Below are 19,865 nucleotides of genomic sequence, written 5' to 3' on the forward strand. Positions count from 1 at the left end.
AAGAGATATCCCACACTATATGGTGTCATGCTCAGCAGTAAAAGTTGGGGAAATAGGAAGGAAGCCAGGGCACACTCAGAGTGATGGTGTTTGCCTTCACAAGTCCCTGTTATGGGTATGGGAGCCTGGTTTTCCTGGAGATGTCTGAACCCCTGCCGGTCCATAGGAAGTGGTGAATTAATTTCTTGTTTTGTTTTGCATGTGTGCATGACTTTTGCTTTACTTATTAAACTGGTTTTATCCCAACCCACAGGGTTTTCTTCCAGTTCTCTCCCCCATCCCACTGCAGGGGAGTGAATGAGTGACTGCATGGGGCTGAGTTGGAAGCTGGGGTTAAACCACAACATAGTGTATCTCCTATTTTCTCTACTGTGAAAGGTAAAGGCTATTCATTATTGTTCCTTCCTGAAACTCGCCTGTCCTGCTCTATCCTCCTGCCCAAGGAAATAGTCTTAATTTTCTGAGCTCCTATTTCCTCTCTGGATTTTGAATAATATTCTTCACCTACTGGGTTTGAGTTTCCTGTGCCAGTTCACCTTAAATAAGTGTGGAATTTAAATTCCTGAGTAAATAACACTGTACCAGCCTAAAAAAAAAAGAGGTCTTGAATTAACTTACCTTTGTAAATTATCAGCACAATATTCCTGGATGTGACTGAGGTTAAAGAGTTTAAGAATATCCACACACAGTGGATTTAAATTCATGCCCTAAACCATTTCAGTTTTCTTTATGGTGAGGCCTGAAAGCCTATAGACATTGATTAAATTACTTGTAATAAGATATTGCTGTAGTTATTACTATTTAAAACATAAATAATGTTCTTCTTTCAGGAGAACTTTTTTGTCCATAAGTAAGAAATAACTATGAAAAAAAATAAAATGTGCAACTTTATATTTTGGAACATATTTTATACAGGCATCTGCAGCATTGTTTCTTGGCTGATGGCCAGCAAAGCCATTAACAGTAACTAATGGCACAGAAGGAAATTTTCTTCCAGTACTATTTACTAATGGCTAGGAAAGAAAACTAAAAATAGACTTTACAAGTTTAGGTGCCAGACTGCAAAATCTGAGACCACTCTGTTAAGTTCTAGCTGCTCCACAGTTTTACACTCTCTGAAGTTCTGGGTCGCTGATTTCATCAATGAGAAGATTAGGAATGAAGCAAAGGAGGGAGATTTGACTCCATCTGTGCACTAATTCTCTTAATATTTTATTATTTTTCTCTAGTCCTGATATAAAACCATAATTAGAAACTGAATGTTTTGCTCCCTACTTCTGGTGGGTATTAGGAGTCAATTTTGAGCATGTCTGTCAAACATACACTGACCAAACTGCACAGACTCCTCTTTTTCATGATGTATGTCTAGTCCCTTCCCATGCCACTCCAGACATCCCATTAATCCTCGTCTCACAGAGTTTGTCTCTGTCCAGTTGCCCCAGACAATTCATTGATTAAATCTTCTTAAAGATGAAATGCTGGATTTGCAGCTCACAGTAATTCCTCCGTTAAAGCTGTCTCTTGTGAGCCTCCTTTGGAAGATGAGACACTATCCCTTCTTCACCTTCCTTTCAAATTTCCACATTCTCTCTGTCTCCAAGGATTGCCAGCAGTTCATATCACCCACCAGCCAGTTTTGGAGATCCTACTCCCCCACAACTCTGCAATGAAGAAGCAGGTTTCACACCTCTGACACCCCACTCCATGCACCTTTGTGGCCTAAGACCACAACATAAGGGTACTAATTTTGCCCTCGATTAAATATCATGTGGCAACTGTGTGGCTTACAGTGCAATTTAAGACCTGATTTTGTATGATAACTCTTTCCCTTAATATCATGTTTTAATTTAGATTTATGATATGTCAATATAACTTGCTATAGGACTGAGATCTGGCACAGGGCTTTTGTTTAAAAAGCTGTGGAGCACTTCCTCCTTTGGTGGAGCTGGGTTTATTTGTTGATTTTCAGGTACGGAACTGTATTTCATTGTTAATTCAGTATCGGTACAGAAGCAAAATCCTACCGTTTTAATAACATACCACTGTTTTAATAAAAGGAAGTAGTATAATTTCTCTGGCACAATAAGGAAATACAAACAGAACTCAAGTTTCATAAAGCTTTGTACAGTTTCAGTACAGATGATTCATTATAACTTACTTAGCATAAAACCTACAGACATGAGAAAATGGGGAAAAGAGCTTGTAGGGTGTTTTTCCTCTGGTGATGCTTTTCGAGTTTGTTAGTTTATATTCTACCTGTCTTGAATCAGAAACCCTTTGTAAGAAATGGGAAATGATAACTTACAGAAATAAGTTCTTTTATGGACCAGGACAGACAAGTGCTTACCAGCAATACAAAAAAGAGAAACATGCAGGTAGCACTGCTAACTCTAACTCTTGCCTCTCTGACTCTTAGAGTATCACTTACAGATACTTGAGTTGGGCAGCTAAGGTCTGAGTGGAGGAGACAGAAGGAAACTTGACAAAAACACGACTGAACTTGGTGCATTTCTTAACCATAGCTTTGACTTTAGTGCAGCTGTAATGGCGGGTTTATGGACTTATGGACTCCAGCTCAACTACAGTGCCACAACACAGAAGACAGTGGCGATGCTGCTTCCATTCTGCAGAAAATAACTTCATAAGAGGAACTAAGTGTCTAAGACTTAGCTAAAATTACTCAAGACCATACTTCTTGCTTCTCCTGCTGCTAGGGAGACCCACCATTGAGAGTGGAGCATGGGCACAGAGAGCCACTTGGAAGGGAGCTTTGTAGAAAGGTTGGGAGGTCAAGGGCTGTAGTGCACATCCCTCTGGTTATTTCCGCTTTTTTAAAGGAAAAGTTTCTCTGTACAACATATAGGCAGACACACCACAAAAAGCTGGGAGAAAAATATAGGGCCTCTCTTTCCTGCTAGCTAGCAGGCTACAGGATTAGGGTCCCTTTACCTTTAATCCCAGTTTCTTCCTTCCTATCTGCAACTTCCGGTTGTAGCATGAAGAATGGTGTATGCATTTGAGCATACAAGGTGGGAGTGGGGAATGGAGAAGTTACATACTTTAAAAGGAAGTTTCCCACTTGCTGAATCACAGGAATATTGTGTATGTTCTTGCCAGCCCATGCTTACAAATAAAATCCTGACAGCACTCCTGCCTGAAAACTCCTCTGGATTTGTACATACAAGGATACCTCCTTTATCCATCCAAAACAACCATAGGTGAGAGATAGGAGCCTGCATGTTGAAATTGATTTAAGTAGCAGGAGTCATGGATCATCACAGCAGCTGACTTTAGGCAGTTTTGCACAGCCAAAATCTAAGCTACCAAGAGGTTCCCAAGTGCTGAAGATGTCTACCAAAAATCCTTTTGACTTAAGGTCTTGCTTAGGCACCTTCAGTGACATTTACATGCCCTGAAAAATGCCGTTCTGTTTTTAGCTATTTCCTGGAATTGCAGCTACTCTGAGGTCAAAAGCAAGTTGAAGTAATCAATCTGTGCATTCACGTGTCAAGGATGCCTTTATATATGTCTTTCCTCTGGATGCAGACCATAGTATGAAACAAAGGCAGTGTCAGCTTCCACCCATAGCATTGCATGCACCCAACTACTGCTGTTTAAATCCACGTCCAAACCCCTACAAATGTCATGTTCTCCTCTTTCCAGCAGTGTTTCATTGGAAAGAAAGCTTGATATAGGCACAGAAGAATTTGAGTCTTCTCTGAGCCACTAAGTACCTTAATACAGCTCTTGAAAGTGATATGAGAACAAGTACGCTGGTCCCCAGAGGAAAATCATACCTTGGGCTGTATAAGAGCTTTGTTTTGAAGCAGTGTATGAGGGGCCCTGGAGATGCAAACACTGATCTTCTCTGCTCCTCATATAACTAATGGCCTTGCTGGTGCCATCATTTCTGTCTCTTCTTCTGACTCATACTCTTCTACTTCTCTGACAGCAAACCGAGCCTTTGGCATTGGAGCTAGATTGTCTGCTCTGGTGAAGCGATGACGGCCACTTGAATTTCCTCTTTGACCTGGCAGATTGGATGGAGCTGCTCCTCTACCCAAGTGTGCCATTGGAATCAGTTCTTGGCGGTGCTTGGATTCCAGTGGCCGTAGTCGGGGCTGGGATCTTGACACTAATGGGAACGCAGCATCAGAGCCACTTCTATGCTGATCTAAAGAAAAATAGACAAATAACACATTTTTTAGAGAAAAGAGAAATGCCATGGTATTGGCAAGGAGAGATAAAGGGTATTCAATACAATATAATACCCTGGAACTGAAGCATTTTAAATAATTACTATAGAATAAGGGAGAAGTCAAGAACTAAAAATAGCCCTAATTTTTAATTTTCATCTCAAAGCTGATGTTTAAAATATTTTATTTATCTTATCTCAGCTCTGAAACCCCAGAGGATAAGCACATTCAGCTACCTTTTGGTGTCTCACAGACCTGCCCTGTGCCCTTCACTGCAAGGGTGAAGGGCAAGAGTGAAATGCAAGAATGTTCCTTTATGTAATTTGAATTTTCCTCAAATTTCACAAGTATACCTCGTGCCAAGGTATAAAGCATTTTGAAACCCACAGTGACAAAGAAGAAAACTCTAGTCCATTAAAAATCAAGTTTACCAGTGTCCTGTGACTAAGAAGAGGGAAGAGAAGGGTTTCATCTGAAACCAGGGGTGCTTTGATTTCTTTAGATGTCTCAGATCTGCTCCTACCAGCTTGCTTTGCCGTAAGTACATTGTGAAAATTTGCCTGCAATAAGCCAATAACTGGCATTCTCATCCTGTTGAGTTTATAGAATATACCTTTTCACTTTTCTTAAAGCCACTTTTAGTCTAACTACACAGTAGCAAAGTAGTTAATGTAAGAAACAGCTAACAATCTAAGTAGGAGGTTCTGGGATGTAAGCACAAAAGTCTATGAACAATAAAATTAGTCCAAATCCTGCTACAGTTAAAGTGCACATGTATTGCACATGGTCACTGAGTCAAAATTTAACAAATTATTGCAGATCCATAATTATTACATTATTGTAAGCTAATATTTATTTCACAGTTGGCACAGTAAAGCACTGCTGCTCATATGCCACGTGGACATACTACACCCTAAGCAGGATAGGATTTCTCAGATTTCAAGGGCTTCTACCTAGCCCTTTGGGAGCATTACTTCTTCAAAGTATGAATGATATATATTGCCAAAGAAATAATTCATAGAATCATAGACTGGTTAGGGTTGGAAGGGACCCTTAAGATCCCTTACTTCCAGGCCCCCTTCCATGAACAGGAAACCTTCCACGAGACCAGGTTCTCAGTCCCATTCAGCTTACTAATGAGCACCTCCAGGGATGGGGAGTCCATAACTTGGCTGGGCAGCAACAACCTCTCTGGACAATTCATTTATGAGTGGCAAAAAGAGCTGATAGGTGACTTAAGGATCTAATTGTGGTCATTTCTGGCCTCTTAGTTACTAAACTTTCTGCACACGCTATATATAAGAGCTAAACCAAGCTTGCTGGAGGATGCTTTTTCCAGAAGGTCTCCCAGGCATAGACAGAAGAGATGACATTTATCTCTGCAAATGCATATGTGCATATATGAGGTTGTCACTCTAATTCCCTTCATACTGAGTACTTCTCTTTTTATTTTCCAAGTGCAATTCATCTCATCCCAAGAGTTTATGAGAGGACTTTAGGGTGGCTTTTTCCTGCTGAAGACACCTAAAATGGTGTTAATGCTACACAATGGCCCTAAGATGGGACCAGAAGCTGGACCAAAAAGTCTATTTATTTGCATAGATCACAAGGCAGGGCTCAAATTCAGGCCTATCTAATAGTAAAAAAGTACCTCCATTCATTGCTTCAGGATTTAGCTCTCTCCCCACTAAAATAATATGCCTACCTCCTATAGCAGCATTTGGTCCCTTGAAAGTGTCTGCAGTGATTTTAGGTCTGAGACTGCTGTGTGGAACACTTTAAATCTTTTAGAAAGACACATATCTCCTGTGATGATGCCCTGACAAAAAGGACAACAAAAATCCCCTTGAGTAACATTTATTTTCCCCTCTGAGTAGATCCTATTGGTTTCCATTTTGCTGTCGTCATGTGTGCGTGCCCATACAGGACTTAGGATGGAGTGTTTAAGGCAAGAACCAATGACAGTGAAAGGAAGAATCTTGGGAAGTCCAGGGAGAAACTAGTGCAGGAAAATAAAGGAAAAGGAGGATAAAAAGGGCCAGTCAGTACATGTGTCCAGTAATGCCCTGCACTTGATCCACACAGTTTATCCTGTTTTTTTCATTTGACTGTACTTCTGACTGTGTTCCTCTATTAGCAGCTCCCTATACTGTGTGCTTGTGTGTGTGGAGGGCTGAGTGCCAGCAACTGGAGGGACTGGGATGCATCTGTCAGTGCAAAATTTCTGGCAATCATCAAGCCAGAGTAGCCATTAAGTAGGATAAGAGGCTTGGGAACTGCCTATTGGAGCAACCACGAGTTTGGAACAAAGACTGAGGGCAGAAGGTCTGTAAGCTGACTACTGGAAGAAACACAAGGTCCAGAGCAGTGACTGAAGAGACCATGGGATCTGTGGTTGGCTACTAGTAAGGCCATAATCTGGACTGGGTACCAAAGAGAGGTTTGCATGTGTGTGTCCCTGTGTGTGAGGAGAGGAGACCAGGGGATCCAGGAAGCTGCTCCAGGGAAGACTGGCTGTCCAAGGCCAGCTACTGGAGGGTCCTACAATATATGGAGTGAAGACCATGTCTCTGTGTGCACGTGTGTGCGTATGTGTAGGGCTGCGTACCAGCAGCTGTTATGGGGCTGTGTCCCCAGGGGATTACATGCCCAAGTGCCACCAAATGTGCAGATGGAAGGTCCAGGGCCAGCTACTGAGAGAAGCATGTATGTCAGGCCAGTTGCTGGGGATTCAGATAGCATGTATGTATTTATAATTTTTCACTAACAGTCTGTCAGCCTCATCAGCCAGAGAGGGGAGAAGGATGACGCCATCAGTGCTGTTTGCATTTGTGTGAGCACTGTGCCATGTCTGTGCTGCTCTCTGCGTCTAGCTGTGTGTACACGTGCACTGAATTTTGGTGTGGGGCTGTGCATTGGGAATACCTGCTCAGTCTTGGTACCTGCAGGACCTGGGGGCATGGAGCTCCATCAGTCTCACCTGGACTGGGCTACAGGTTCAGCAACTCACAATAATTTTGCATACAGTTTTGTCTGTGGGGCTGCGGGGAACACATAATTTGTGTTCTTGGGCTTGGCCAGGTGGAATTGCAGGGATCACAGGAATGTTTGTTCAGGAGGGAAAAAGAGAAAAGTAGGAGGTGCTGGAACAAAACAGAAACTGCTGCAGTAATGATCATATAAACACAGATAAAACAGAAAGGAGAGAAGGGTGTAGCTCATTTAAAGAGGCCATGGACTTCCATGGGAGTATTCACGTAGTGCTGTTAAATCCACCAAACAACTGGCCAAGTTTCTTTTGCTGCTGGAGTAGGATGCAGAGTAAAGTGTTTCCATTACCTGTAAAAGTAACATGCCTGGCTTTCCTTCTAGTGGACTGGCGTGGACCCTGAGGCAAGGAGAGGTAGCGTACTTCCCTGGTGTTAACCTGTGTAGGAGACAGAAGTGTGTTCAGTGCCCGTGGTTGCCTCCACTTGGCACTTACTTGGTGAAACAGTAAAGAGGGATGGTAATATGCTGTACCTTTACAGCCAGATTTTGAGAGGTATGATCAATGGTTAATTTGGATGGTTGAACTCAACGTCAGCTCCAGTGAGAATGTCTGTCTGATATAACAGTCATAGGGTTTTTTTACCATCAGTGGAGAAAAACATGTTCTTCTAAGATAAACCTTTCTTATTTCAGGTGAAAAATTTAAATACAAATCATGTATCCAAAAAGAACTTATTTCTCTTCCTTAGCCGTGATTATCTCAGCTGTAAATGTCTGTGCTGTTCAATGCCTACCTTTGGTCAGACAAATCTCTCACTGATTGAGGGCCCAAATTGTCAACATGCCAGACACTTTGCATCAGGCCTTTTTTGATTACACTATACTTTGCACACGCAAAATCAATGCAAGTTACATTATTTTACCACAAGCAGCCAGAGTAGCTGATTTCTGACCAATGTATAGAGATCAGACATGAAAACTTTGCTGTTCACATGCTAAGTGAAGCTCTTTCTTCTTAGGTGCTGCATGAGCATACCGAGGGAAATATCCATTTTAATTATAGCAAAGAGCACATAAAAATGGGTGTCTTTCCATACTTGCAGAGAAGCAGAGGCAATTTTACATAAATAGCAGATAGATAACAGGTACCGGTCTACCCCAAGGCAAGCTGTTTCCCTTCCTGCAACTTTGCCTCAGGCTGTGTTCCCGACGGATGAGGATTTCTTGCGCTTGTTTCTCACTTGTGTTAGTAGGTAGATTGTGCCGGTTGTATGCTGGTGCCTGAAACAGAAAATGCACCCAGCTCATTTCTGTTGCATTTGCAATGTTAATCAGTCTGGTCAATCACAGGGCCAAGGGGACATCTGCCTCAGCTCAGTCACCAGCTCACCACAGAGCTCTCTGGTATCTCATGGCAAAATGCAGCCATGCACAAACCTCACTGCCAGAGCAAGATGCGAGGAAGCACGAACACAGCTCTAAGTCTCAGACCTCAAGGGCTGCATTTTGATGCCATTTTTGATAGCCTCTTTCCTGCTCATAGTGCAGGTATATAAAATACACCTGCCTAAGAAGGTTATTTTCATCTGGGCTTGTCATCTCTTTGTCATCTCTTTTCTCATCACACATTTGGGAGCTACAGATATGATGCAGGTCCCAAGAAAGAGATAACTGGTGAACTCAGCTCTGAGCTTTGGTACTAATGCTACTGAGCATGGAGCAAGCTTCAGATGCACTCAGGAACAAAGAATGTATCTCCAGAATGAGATGTACAGCTGAGTTACCTTTCCATACTTGGACAAACTACAAATTAATATTACCCTAAAACTGAGCATCATTTAAGACAAGCTTTTTAGTTTATTGCATATATCTAGTGAAATGAAGGAAATCATTATCTGCCTTAAAGAGAAAAATTCTTTGAAATTTATAAATGCTCTTAAGAAGTAGAATCTGATCTTAGTTTCATGTGCAAGGCTGCTTGTAAAGCTGGTCTGCTAAGCCAGAGCTTTTCAGAGCTGAAAAAAAGTAGTAGAAGTGGCCTTATTTTTCTTCCAATCTTTCATTTCCAAAAGCACAGCACTGTCAATACTACACAGGAAATGACTGGCAAAAATAGCCATTAATGTAATTGATTTTGAAGAGGGAGAGTTCATTTCAGTAAGCTAACTATATATGCAAATTGTCGCTCGTAAGATAAGAAATTAATATCATAAGGATAATTAGCCATGGCAAATCAAACAACGTTAGGAATGAATAACATATTAATAATGCCACATTTAAATGAGCAGGCCCTACCATTTTCTAGTACACGTGTGTTACATGAGTTAGCCCTGTTTATCAGCATAATTTCAAGGTTACTCTAATACATCCTCTACCACTCATTGCTGTGGGCGAGCACTCAGTTGTCTATTCAGTGCCCAAGACTGGATTAAGTAGATACCATACCCTGGGCTGCGTCAGGGTCAGTGCAAATTTCTGCAAAACAAATCCCTGCTGAGGTATTATCACACCATTTTTACAGAGAAAAAAAAACAAAACACTTAAATGTGTAAAATGAAGCTCCGGAGGACGTGGAAATTTTTTCCTTCGTTTTTTTCCTCCTGTGGCGCGGGTAAATGCCGCTCCCACGCAGGGCTGCGCAGTGTTTGCCGGCGCTGGTCCGCCCGCCCCCGCAGCGGAGTTTCGCTGCTGCCAGAGCCCTGCCAGCCCGGCCTCCCACAGCCAGGCTGCCCTCCCGGGAGCCCGGGGAGCCAAGAGAAGGCGGCTTCCCATCCAGACAGCTGTGCAGCGAGGGAAGCCTGACCTCTACAGCTCATTCATAGATTTTCCCGACTTTTCTCGCTGCCGTCAGGGTGAAGCCGATGGGAAAAAAAAAGCCCCAGCTTTCATTTATTCCACCCAGATCAGTGCCCAAGCCCGGGGTTCTTCCCTGCTTGCCCTCCCCGGTCGGCTGGGAGCGGCTGCGGGCTCCCAGCTCCCAGCAGGTGCCCCGGCACGGGGAGGGCAAACAAGAGCTGCGGGTCTGCAAACAGAGCGCGACAGCCGGTGGCTCACACACCCTTTGTCGCACTTGGTACAGGTTGTGTGCCAGGATATCTCTCATGGACTCCACCTCTGCGGGGGACAGCCTGTGCGCACGCTGGTTCCTGCTGCTCCTGTAAATAAAAGGGAAAATTAAATACGATATTAATGAGCTGATTAAATACTAATACCATTAAATAATGCACAGTCTATTTTTAGTGCTAGAACAGAAGGATATGAAGAGCCTTTCAGTGACCAGCAACACCTGGAAATCATCCAAAGATGAACAAAAAAAAGGTCAAATTTTGCTCTTTCATGGGTTTTATCCATACAGTGGGTAGTCAAATTGGGCCCTAAGTCGTCATACAGCTGGCAGCAGAAACTCTTCTTTCTTAAATAAGAACTTCCTTCTCCATAAAGAAGTTCCTATTTAAGGATTAGATTAGGCCATAGCCAGCCCAAGAAAGCACTGAAAGTTCCCTCCTCTGTCTGAATAAAGACCTCAGCATGGTCTAGCAGTCTGGGCCTTGTCATCTTACTGATTTTTACTCCTTTGAGAGAGTGAAGAAAATCCTTAAGAATGAAAGAGTATGCCAATTGTGAAGCCTGAGAGACCTGCCCTGTGGTGAGGAGCACATATAGAGTTTCCTTGCTACTGAAAGTGTTTCTGCATTTGAAATGAAAGAAGTACCTAAAAGATTGTGTTTTTAAAAAACTTTGACAAGCCCACAGTCACTTATATCTGCCTGGTTTTTTCACTAGCAAAACAGTGGAGGAGGGCTGCGGTGAAATGTTATCGGGTTTCACTGCATCAGTCAATCACTGTGAGAGGTAGTGTTCAGATGAACTCCCAGGAAAAGAAAGGGAAATAGATAGTGATCATCCAGGATGAATCAGTCTGGGTTCATCTAGTTGTTTCTGATTTTTTCCTTTCTCCATGTTGTTTTCTTGCCTCTTAAAAAAAAAAAAAAAGTGATTGCAAGTGTTTGTTTTCAGCTGTTGTCCTAAAGTGATGTCTGTAAATTGTGCAATTAAAAAATTGATGATGATCAATGTACAGTATTGCCAAAGATTTGTGTGCATCTATCTCATACTTCCTCTAAAATAAATTTAAAACTTTTAATGGCAAAGGAAGATGGATCTCAAGCTAAACTGAGATTATGATGTAAACATAGGAAAAAGGCTGGAATTTGCAATTACATCTAGTTTAACAATATTACCACTGTTTTGTTCTATAATCTAACATGAACATCTTGAAAACTTTTAGGACCGACCTGAACTGCCTCGATTCTATATTTTACTGCCTCTCACCATCAAGTAGACAGTGATCCCTGGTGCCCTGGCCCTGTCCAAAGCCTCTGGAATATAAGAGTTAATTCCTAATATGTTTCAAGGTTTCGGGATGTGTTTTCATTCTGCCATCAGACTAAAACTGAGATCTGACATTTCTTTTTGGGAAGTAAAACCAGAGAGAAATTAACAACAGACTAAGGTATAGTATCAGAACTAGGACTGGGATAAGCAAGAGGTTAAGGACCTCACTGAAGCATGAGAGACCCATGAGTCTGCCACTGAGCTGCTGGCAAGTCAGTGTGACAGAAAAGGACTGCCTTTCTGGATTTGACAAGGAATCTTATCTTGTCCCTGACAAATACTTCCCAACAAATATTTAATTGATATTCATCAAGTCTCAACAATTGTAGCAACAACAAAGTTATTTAGTTACCATTAGGAAAAAAAGACCTTCAGCGCTGCCCAATTCCAGGCTGGCTGGGTGGGTGGGTGCATGGGTTGGTTGGTTCCCTTTTCATTTGCTTTCAGTTCCCAGAGATAACACTGAGAGGATCCAGGGATGCTACATAAGGCTTGGGTGTACTGCACCTTTACTCCAGCTGGGTGTGGTGTATCTCAGACTGGGGTTCAGCCCATGTATCCTGCCTTCCACAGCAAGGAATCCAGACTCCCTGCCGTCAGCAGCCCTCATCTGATGTCCCTTTGGACAACAGGGAGACCCTAGGTATACCTGGGAAAGTACACACAAACACAAACCCTGGGGACTGTCAACAAGTATTGGTCTCTAAAATACAGGCTTGGCTCATTTGTGTAATGCAAATGGAACTGGAATAGTTGCTGCAGGTGGCTTTGACATCACAGGGAACAACTGCCTCCCTGCTTTGTGCTTCACTGAATGTGTCCACAGGGTCTTTATCCCTTACAGTTGGGCATAAATATGGGAAAGGATCTAAACAGGGAAAAGCTTGACTCCACTGTGGAGACACCAGATTCTCTCTTTACTTTTCCAGCTGCATACCTGACTTTCTCCACATGCCAGCACAGAAGTAGCCAGTTCTAAGTCGTTTAAAAGCTTATTATTTCACTCTTGAAGTGAATTAAATAGAATAAATAAAACTCCTTGAGTTTCAGTTCAGCTGGGGTAACAAGAGAACAAATAGCATGAAGATAATCTATATTGTTCTGGAGCACAAATAAAAAACAGTCATTCCTTTCATGGGATTGGATATTAACCTACCCAACTGATAACAATGCATATATATGGTAATAAGGAATAGATTGCTTTTACATTTTGCAATACCTTAAGAAAGGACTTTCAAAAAACCCCAAATATGTTCGGTATGTTACCAAACATGTGAAGTAATCCTTATTGAAACAATTTCTTTGTTCTTATTGAATCTTCCAACATGTTACAACAAAGAATAGCACAGGATATATATATGTGATGAAAAAATTTATAATACACCATGAAAACTGTCTCTCTGTAATGATAGCCATGACAGTATATCTTTCTTCCTTAGATATGGAGATAGTTGATACTTGATACATTGATGCTTGCACAATCTGTGTAATACTATTTTTCATATTATATCTAAAATTTTGGACTTTGTAAACTCTCCATTAATCTTCACTAGTCCTGTGAAGGAATAACATTATTGGGCACAGCTCTCTCATAACTGTACTACCACAAATGACAACACACTTGGTTCTGATCTGTACTGTATTGATATGTTTTAAGATTTACCAAAGCCAACATTGCACCAATATGAAGCCAACATTAAGTAAACTCAGTATCAAACCATCTTTTTCTCTAATGGTCATATTTCCTACAATTTCCTACAAAAAACAGCCATAAACCCACAGTTTTGATAATATCTCCTAGACTCTGCTTTTGCCATTTCCATCCTTATTTATAAGGCTTGTATTCTCCAAAACATCATAACCAAATGCTCTGCTTTCATTCAAATGTGGATTTTTTGTTGCACAATCCATGGGCAAATTTTTTCACTCTGCACTGGAAATACTGTGAATTGGACACCCACTCCACCTGCAGGAATCACACCAGCATGAATGCAATTCTGCTAATCCACAGTATTGGAGATCTGCTTTGATTCTTATAAAGTAAATCTCTTTGTGTGCATAAAGGCTGCAAAACTGATCAGAAGTGTGAGTGAGAGTTTTCTCACTACTCTGACACTGCTAATAATGCTTTACTTGCCATACATTGGAATTTTATTTCAAATCTCCTCTTGTTCATGGCCAGAGTTTTGTATCCTCACTGAAGACAAGGACTTTGGGTACACGCTGTCTCAATTATATCAATCAGACAATTTATAAATACACTTAGAAACCTTTTACACGGGTTCATTTAATTGCTGTGAGGAATGGCAACAGGAACTGCTGTATTGGCTCAGACCAAAGGTCCAGCTAGCTCAATATCTTGTCTCCTGCAGTGCTCAACAGCAGACACTTATCAATGAACAGAGGTGGGAAAACGTGTATTTTCCTAGAACTCTCACAGCCTGCAAGATCAGAATGGTTTTGAGCCACAGGCTGCTTTTTTGAAGTTGACACTTCATTTTTATAAAGGCTTTCTCATCAGAGGATGAAGCATAGTAAAATTCAATTATAGCCAGAGTAGAGACAGCAAAAATTAGTCCATCATATCAGCTGTTTATTAAAGAGTATTTTTCAATCTAAATTCTCAGCTCAGGAGAGAATTTCTGAACTCTGATGGAGCAATTTTTCTTCTTTTCTCTCTCCCTTGGGAAAAGAAGAGGGATGTGGTTTGACTGCCATGGATTGTCTAACAACCTTGCACATTTTCTCTTGGCTCAGAATGGTTAAGGGATTACAGCAGACAGAAAGGAGCCTGACATACATGCAGGTTTTTTTAATATCATCCATTCACCAAAGAATAATTTAGAGAGAAAAGGGCTAGGTCTTACACTGCGTGCTGACATCAGTACAAGAAAGCAGATTGATCTTGACATGACTAAGCCAAAGTTTCAAGAGAGATTTTAATTTAATATCCAGTTGGTATTTGGATTTTCTCTTATTGGCAGAGATCATCATTCAAAAAAAATAATATGCTGGACCCTCCCAGAGGCTGCTGCAAAATGGAGAGCGGTTTAAGGATGCAACAGGGAAGAGCAGGCAACAGCAACAGTGGGCAGCAAGAGCCTGGGAAAGAATTTGTGGAGGCAAGTGCCTTCAGCAGTACCTGTACTCTGGACAGTGTGATGCAAGGTGAGGATAAATACATGCATGTCATTTATGGTGTGCAGGAGGGAAGATTTGTGCAGACTCTTCTCCTAGAGGGTAGTTCCCTCCGTTCCCTCTGGAGATCCCACCAGTTTTGTCCCCTGGTCAGTCTGATACCAAGTTGCATTACTGTTTGATAGAATCATAGAATGGCTTGCATCTGGTTCCAAACCCACCACAATGAGCAGGGACATCCTCAACTCTTGTCAGGTTGTTCAAAACCCCATCACATCCAACCTTGAATGTTTCCCAGGATGAGGCATCTACCACCTCCCAGAGCAACCTGTTCCAGATTTTCACCACCCTCATCCTAAGAAAGTTCTTGTACCTAGTCTGAATCTACCTTCTCCTAGTCCTGTTGCTACAAAGCCTCCTAAAAGGCCTGTCCCCATCTTTCTTGTAAGCCCTCTTTAAGTACTGAAAAGTTACAATCAAGTTTTCCCAGGGCCTTCTCTTCTCCAGGTTAAACAGCCCAAACTGTCTCAGCATTGTCTCGTAAGAGAGGCGCTTCAGCCTGCTTTGTGGCACTCCTCTGGACCTGCTCCAACAGGTCCATGTCTTTCCTGTACTGAGGATCCCAAAGCTGGACATAGTACTGTAGAGTCTCACAAGGACAGAGCAGCAGGAGAGAATCCCCTCCCTCAACCTGCTGGCCATGCTACTTTTGATGCAGGATATGGTTTGTCTTTCTGGGCTGCAAGTCCACGTCGACAGTTCATGTCCAGCATTTCCACCAGAAGCATTCTCAAGTCCTTCTTGGCAGGCTGCTCTCAGTGTTTAATTGGACAAAATTGTTTGTTTGGGAAATACCAAAATATGGCAAGACGGTTACAGGTTTGCAAACTGGAGTTGCAAAAATTGCAAATGCTACAAAGAAATCTGCTCTCAGAAAAAAATTCATGGTTGGGATAATGGAGTCAGGAGCAGTATGCAGGTCTCTCAGCACCTGGCAGGGATTAACGAAACCCACTGGCCAGGTAAGCGATAAGTACATCTGTCTTGGGTCACTACTGTGATTTAAAGCAACTGGAGTGGCTTCTGTACCTGACTCATGGTTCAGGAGTGCCCATCATCGAAAAGAAACAGAGAAAATGTCCATGGATTTAATTTTCACTCTCTGAGCGAAGTGCAAATATGACAAACACCAAATTGCACCTGCTCTTCTCATAACTGTCTTCTTTTTGCTTATATTTCAATTGAAGTCATGGAATACCTCGGGTACTTCCTCATTTTTGTCCCGTTCTTTCCAGCCCCTACTCTGCAAAGGGTTGGGAGGTTGGTACTCACTGTAAAGAAGTAGAGGATGATTTTGAAATTTTCATGCCACTCTCAGCCATCTCAATGGCCAGTTTTATCTCCATCTTTTTGTACAATGAGACAAGGCTGGATTTGGGCTGGTGTTCCCGAATTAAAATTTTCTTCAAATACTTATTGTCAAACTTCTTAAATCTGCAAAAGAGATAACAAAATCAGAGGGTGAAAAAGGAAATATGTTTTCATTTCTGTAGTACAAGCTGATCTTCATTCAAATGCACACATCTACAATTCAGTGGTGGAAGCTGAATACAAATTAGAGGCACCTGTGGACTCCTGAAGGCCTGGTGAGCAGAGACTTTTAGGGGGATATTTGGCATAGTCTACTGGTCCGCAGAGATTGCAGAGCCCGCTAGACAAAAGAAAGAAACAAGCTGCAATCAGAGCAAAAAAGAGGGCTGCATGTATGTTTGCATATTACACTGCCACATTTGTCAGAAAAGAATATGGGCAGTCTCCAGGCTTTTGTACAAATGTTGTATTATAGTAGGGCATAACAGCAGCAGCTGCTCTTACTGTAATCCTGGCCTATTCAGCCAGTCACCAATGAGGCTCTAAGTGGCCCAGCAGTTACAGTAGTTAGGGCCCATTACATTGCTGATAATTTTGAATCCTGACAATTAGAGCGGAGAAAATACATTTCTTTGTACTCTGAATAACAGAGAAATTGAAAGGACCCCAAAATACCATGTGCTTGCATGCTGCAGATTGTAAAATATCGCTAATGTGTGGCATAATTTGAATGCGAATGTGTGTGTGTGTCTTGGAACAGGTACGTGCTTTCAGGCAGACATTTAGCAGAACAACAGTAGATTTTCAGCAGAGCAACAGTTCTGTTTCTTTCAAAGGAACAGTTTACCACAGCAAGGTAAGGTGGTCCACAATGCTGGGAAAAGTACTACAGCATTTGTATATTTTTTTCCTTAGCAAAGGCCATTTTTTATTCATTAGTAGCAGAGGTAGGGACACAAATGTTTGCACGGGGATTAGAGCTCTTAATGTTTTTCTGTGTAACAGAAAGCCTCCTGGATTGTCATCACTTAGGTAATTAATTCTGATACACAACTTTAAAGTTGCATAGATAGGTTTAGGGATTATTTTTCATATAATCTTCTTACATTAAATGTCTTCAGACACAGTGTGTTTTTTGAATCTGTCTGTGAACCAAAATACTACATTTATGGCTAGTTTGGGCAAAATTCTCTTTTCAGAGCTATCAGGTAGATGTGAGACAAAGAGATAGCATTTACTCACGGGTATGTGTAAATGCAGCTATTTCAATGGATTTACTGCTCCAACAGAGATTTGTTCCGTTTATTGACCGCACAGACAGTGATGTGGTCCCAGCAGATGGATGTCCTAAAGCTATCTCTGGACTGTCAGAGCCAAAAAGGTATTTTTAGTTTCGGGGTTTGCCCTAGTACATTATATTGTTACTCCCCACTGGGACAAGAATTGGGTGCAAACTAGTCATCCTCTTCCCACTGTTAATTCCTGGTTTCCATAGGGAGAAATCCAGTCATGAAAGGACTTGCCACATGTCCCAGCAGACACCCTTGGCTGGGTTACTGGAGTCCAGTACTGAAAGGTCAGACAGGATTCCAGCACGGAAGTCTGGGCATAGCTAGGATAACGAGGGATAACTTTTAGCCCACAGTATCCTAATAAGATGTTTGGGGGAAAGAAAAATCGGTCTTTCCCCTACTTCCCTTCACATGCTCTGGTGGTGGCCACACCACACATGTCCACAGGGCTCCCTTAGGGAAAAGGTAGAGGGAACAGCACATTCATCTCTTCTGGACAGTGCTTGGAAGAGCCACAAAGCTTCACAAAACCACCTCATCCTGCTTATGGAAGAGACAAGGCGGGCCCTGCATTTCTGAGTGAGCACTAGCTCGAGAGTATCTGCTTATGTTACTGGATGGTTAAATTCAAACAATCCCTTCAGCACTCTTATTTTAGATATTACTGAATGCAAAGACCTGTAAGGACAGGTGACTGATTATTACTGAATATCTACTCACCAGCAAGGGATCCTATTTGCTATGGAGGCTCACAGCAAAAGTCAGTGTGGCATTGACACCATATGTAGCTTATGTTCCAAATCCAGAGTTAAAGAAGCATTGCCCAGGATCCCAGATTTATACCAAAGCTACGTACACAGGCTGCTGTCTGCAGCATGAGTTCCCATGCCATGTTTTTCTTTCTGAAGGCTTATTTTCTGCTTGTGCAGATTCAATTTAGCAGGCAATGTATGAGCACTGGACTCTCAAGAGTTAATGGTTACTCAGGAGTTCACTTTTTTAAAAAGAGATATGGCACATGACCCCAGCATTTTAATTTTCTATTCTATTTACCTACAATATTTTACATGATAGATATTTTATTATATTAGACTGCAGTAAGGGATACTTACTTATCTCTCAGCTGATAATGACTCCAATGTCCACATATGTCTTCAATACCAGCCTTCAAGTGATCCATCAACTGTAGAAAAAAAATTGAAAAATTTTAAGTGGCCATTGTGAAAAAAGAATGTTACCACATATACGCACTTGCTGACATGATTTTGAGATTTATTTTGTTATTGGAGCATGTAAGTTAATTCTGAAAGAACCTACATTTCTCTAAAAATCAAGGCAAAGATCCCACTGTGGCAGCTTGGCTTTTTTTTGATGGAGGCAAAAAATTGCCTGGTCCTTTTTGTCTGCTGAACCCAAAAAATAAATTCTTGTTTCTGTCAACCAGGTTTCCCCTCTGTATGTGTGACCTTCCTGGGAGAGGCACAGGGCCAGGTACCAACACTTTCACCTTGACTGGTAAGGTGTCTGAGGAATTTGCAGAATGATGTGAGACTGGTCATTGCTAACCATGATTACTTTCAGTAATTTTTTTGTGCATTTCTAGCATTATAGAGACAGAAAAAGGCCAATTTTTACAGACATATTGTCATAAGGAATGCTTTTAAATGCAAGGTTAAGTGTAAATGTTCAAATAGTAAGAATTTAATTCACTTTAAATTCAAAATCACTTGAGATACTCTAATTTTGCCAATGTCTCTGTGTGTGTTTCATTTGAAGGCACAGCGTTTCTGTTAATTTCAAACGTATCCCCTGTTGTGAAATGAAAGAATGTACATACCTTTTCTATAATGTTAAATCAGATAGAGCAACTTTCTGTTATTTTATATAATAGTAATTTGAGAACTGAAGTAAATGTTTGAGAGGAGAAAAGATCACTGCTCAGAATAACTTGAAACTAAGTTCGCAGTCCAATGGTTCAACTCAGTTCAATAAATCTTGATTAAAGACTTTTAAGGTTTCAGTATGTCTAGAAATGGTCAAAAGTTGGCAAAAAATGTTTCTGACTGATCCAGCTGGGAAGGATGGTGAGTGCATTTCGTAAACATTTCATTTCTGTCTCTATCCTCCCATGGTCAAAGTACCAGTAAATAAGAGACTTACTGTGCTGCAACACTTGTGAAGTGATAGTATAATATGATAGTAAATACGAATATAAATAAGATGCAATATTTTAGAAAATTACCCCTAGGGTTACCTCCATATATTCTTAAAAGTAATGAGTGTCCAAATCCACTGAATGCCAGGCTTCCAAGTGCCTCGCTCTGCCCAGCTCTTTTGGAATACCTGTTCTCTTCTTTTTGGGATACCAGCTACTGATATAAAAAACTTACTCGCACATGAATTTCTTCATTGATAGATTCCTTTTTGTTTGTCTTTTTAACATCCAGATATCTGACCAATGGTCCTATTGTAATTCCCTGCA

The 19,865-nt window shown here is 41.4% G+C and overlaps 1 protein-coding gene across 1 annotated transcript in view; it reads right to left on the reverse strand.

Moving 5' to 3' along the window:
• Positions 1 to 2,001: 2,001 nt before the first annotated feature.
• SLC9A4 (solute carrier family 9 member A4) overlaps positions 2,002 to 19,865 on the reverse strand; it is a 35,034-nt gene continuing 17,170 nt past the window's right edge. The window contains exons 7-13 of the mRNA XM_042039940.1: positions 19,774 to 19,860; positions 18,496 to 18,566; positions 16,053 to 16,214; positions 10,246 to 10,342; positions 8,337 to 8,468; positions 7,536 to 7,623; positions 2,002 to 4,174 (exon numbers count right to left, since the gene is read on the reverse strand). Coding sequence (XP_041895874.1) covers positions 3,876 to 4,174; positions 7,536 to 7,623; positions 8,337 to 8,468; positions 10,246 to 10,342; positions 16,053 to 16,214; positions 18,496 to 18,566; positions 19,774 to 19,860 — 936 coding nt within the window. The 3' untranslated portion in view covers positions 2,002 to 3,875. The remainder of the gene's footprint in view (positions 4,175 to 7,535; positions 7,624 to 8,336; positions 8,469 to 10,245; positions 10,343 to 16,052; positions 16,215 to 18,495; positions 18,567 to 19,773; positions 19,861 to 19,865) is intronic.

This window comes from Corvus kubaryi, unplaced genomic scaffold (genome assembly GCF_017639235.1).
Source record: "Corvus kubaryi isolate FWS band 111438036 unplaced genomic scaffold, C.kubaryi_AGA036_p1.0 133, whole genome shotgun sequence".
Classification (NCBI taxonomy): domain Eukaryota; kingdom Metazoa; phylum Chordata; class Aves; order Passeriformes; family Corvidae; genus Corvus; species Corvus kubaryi.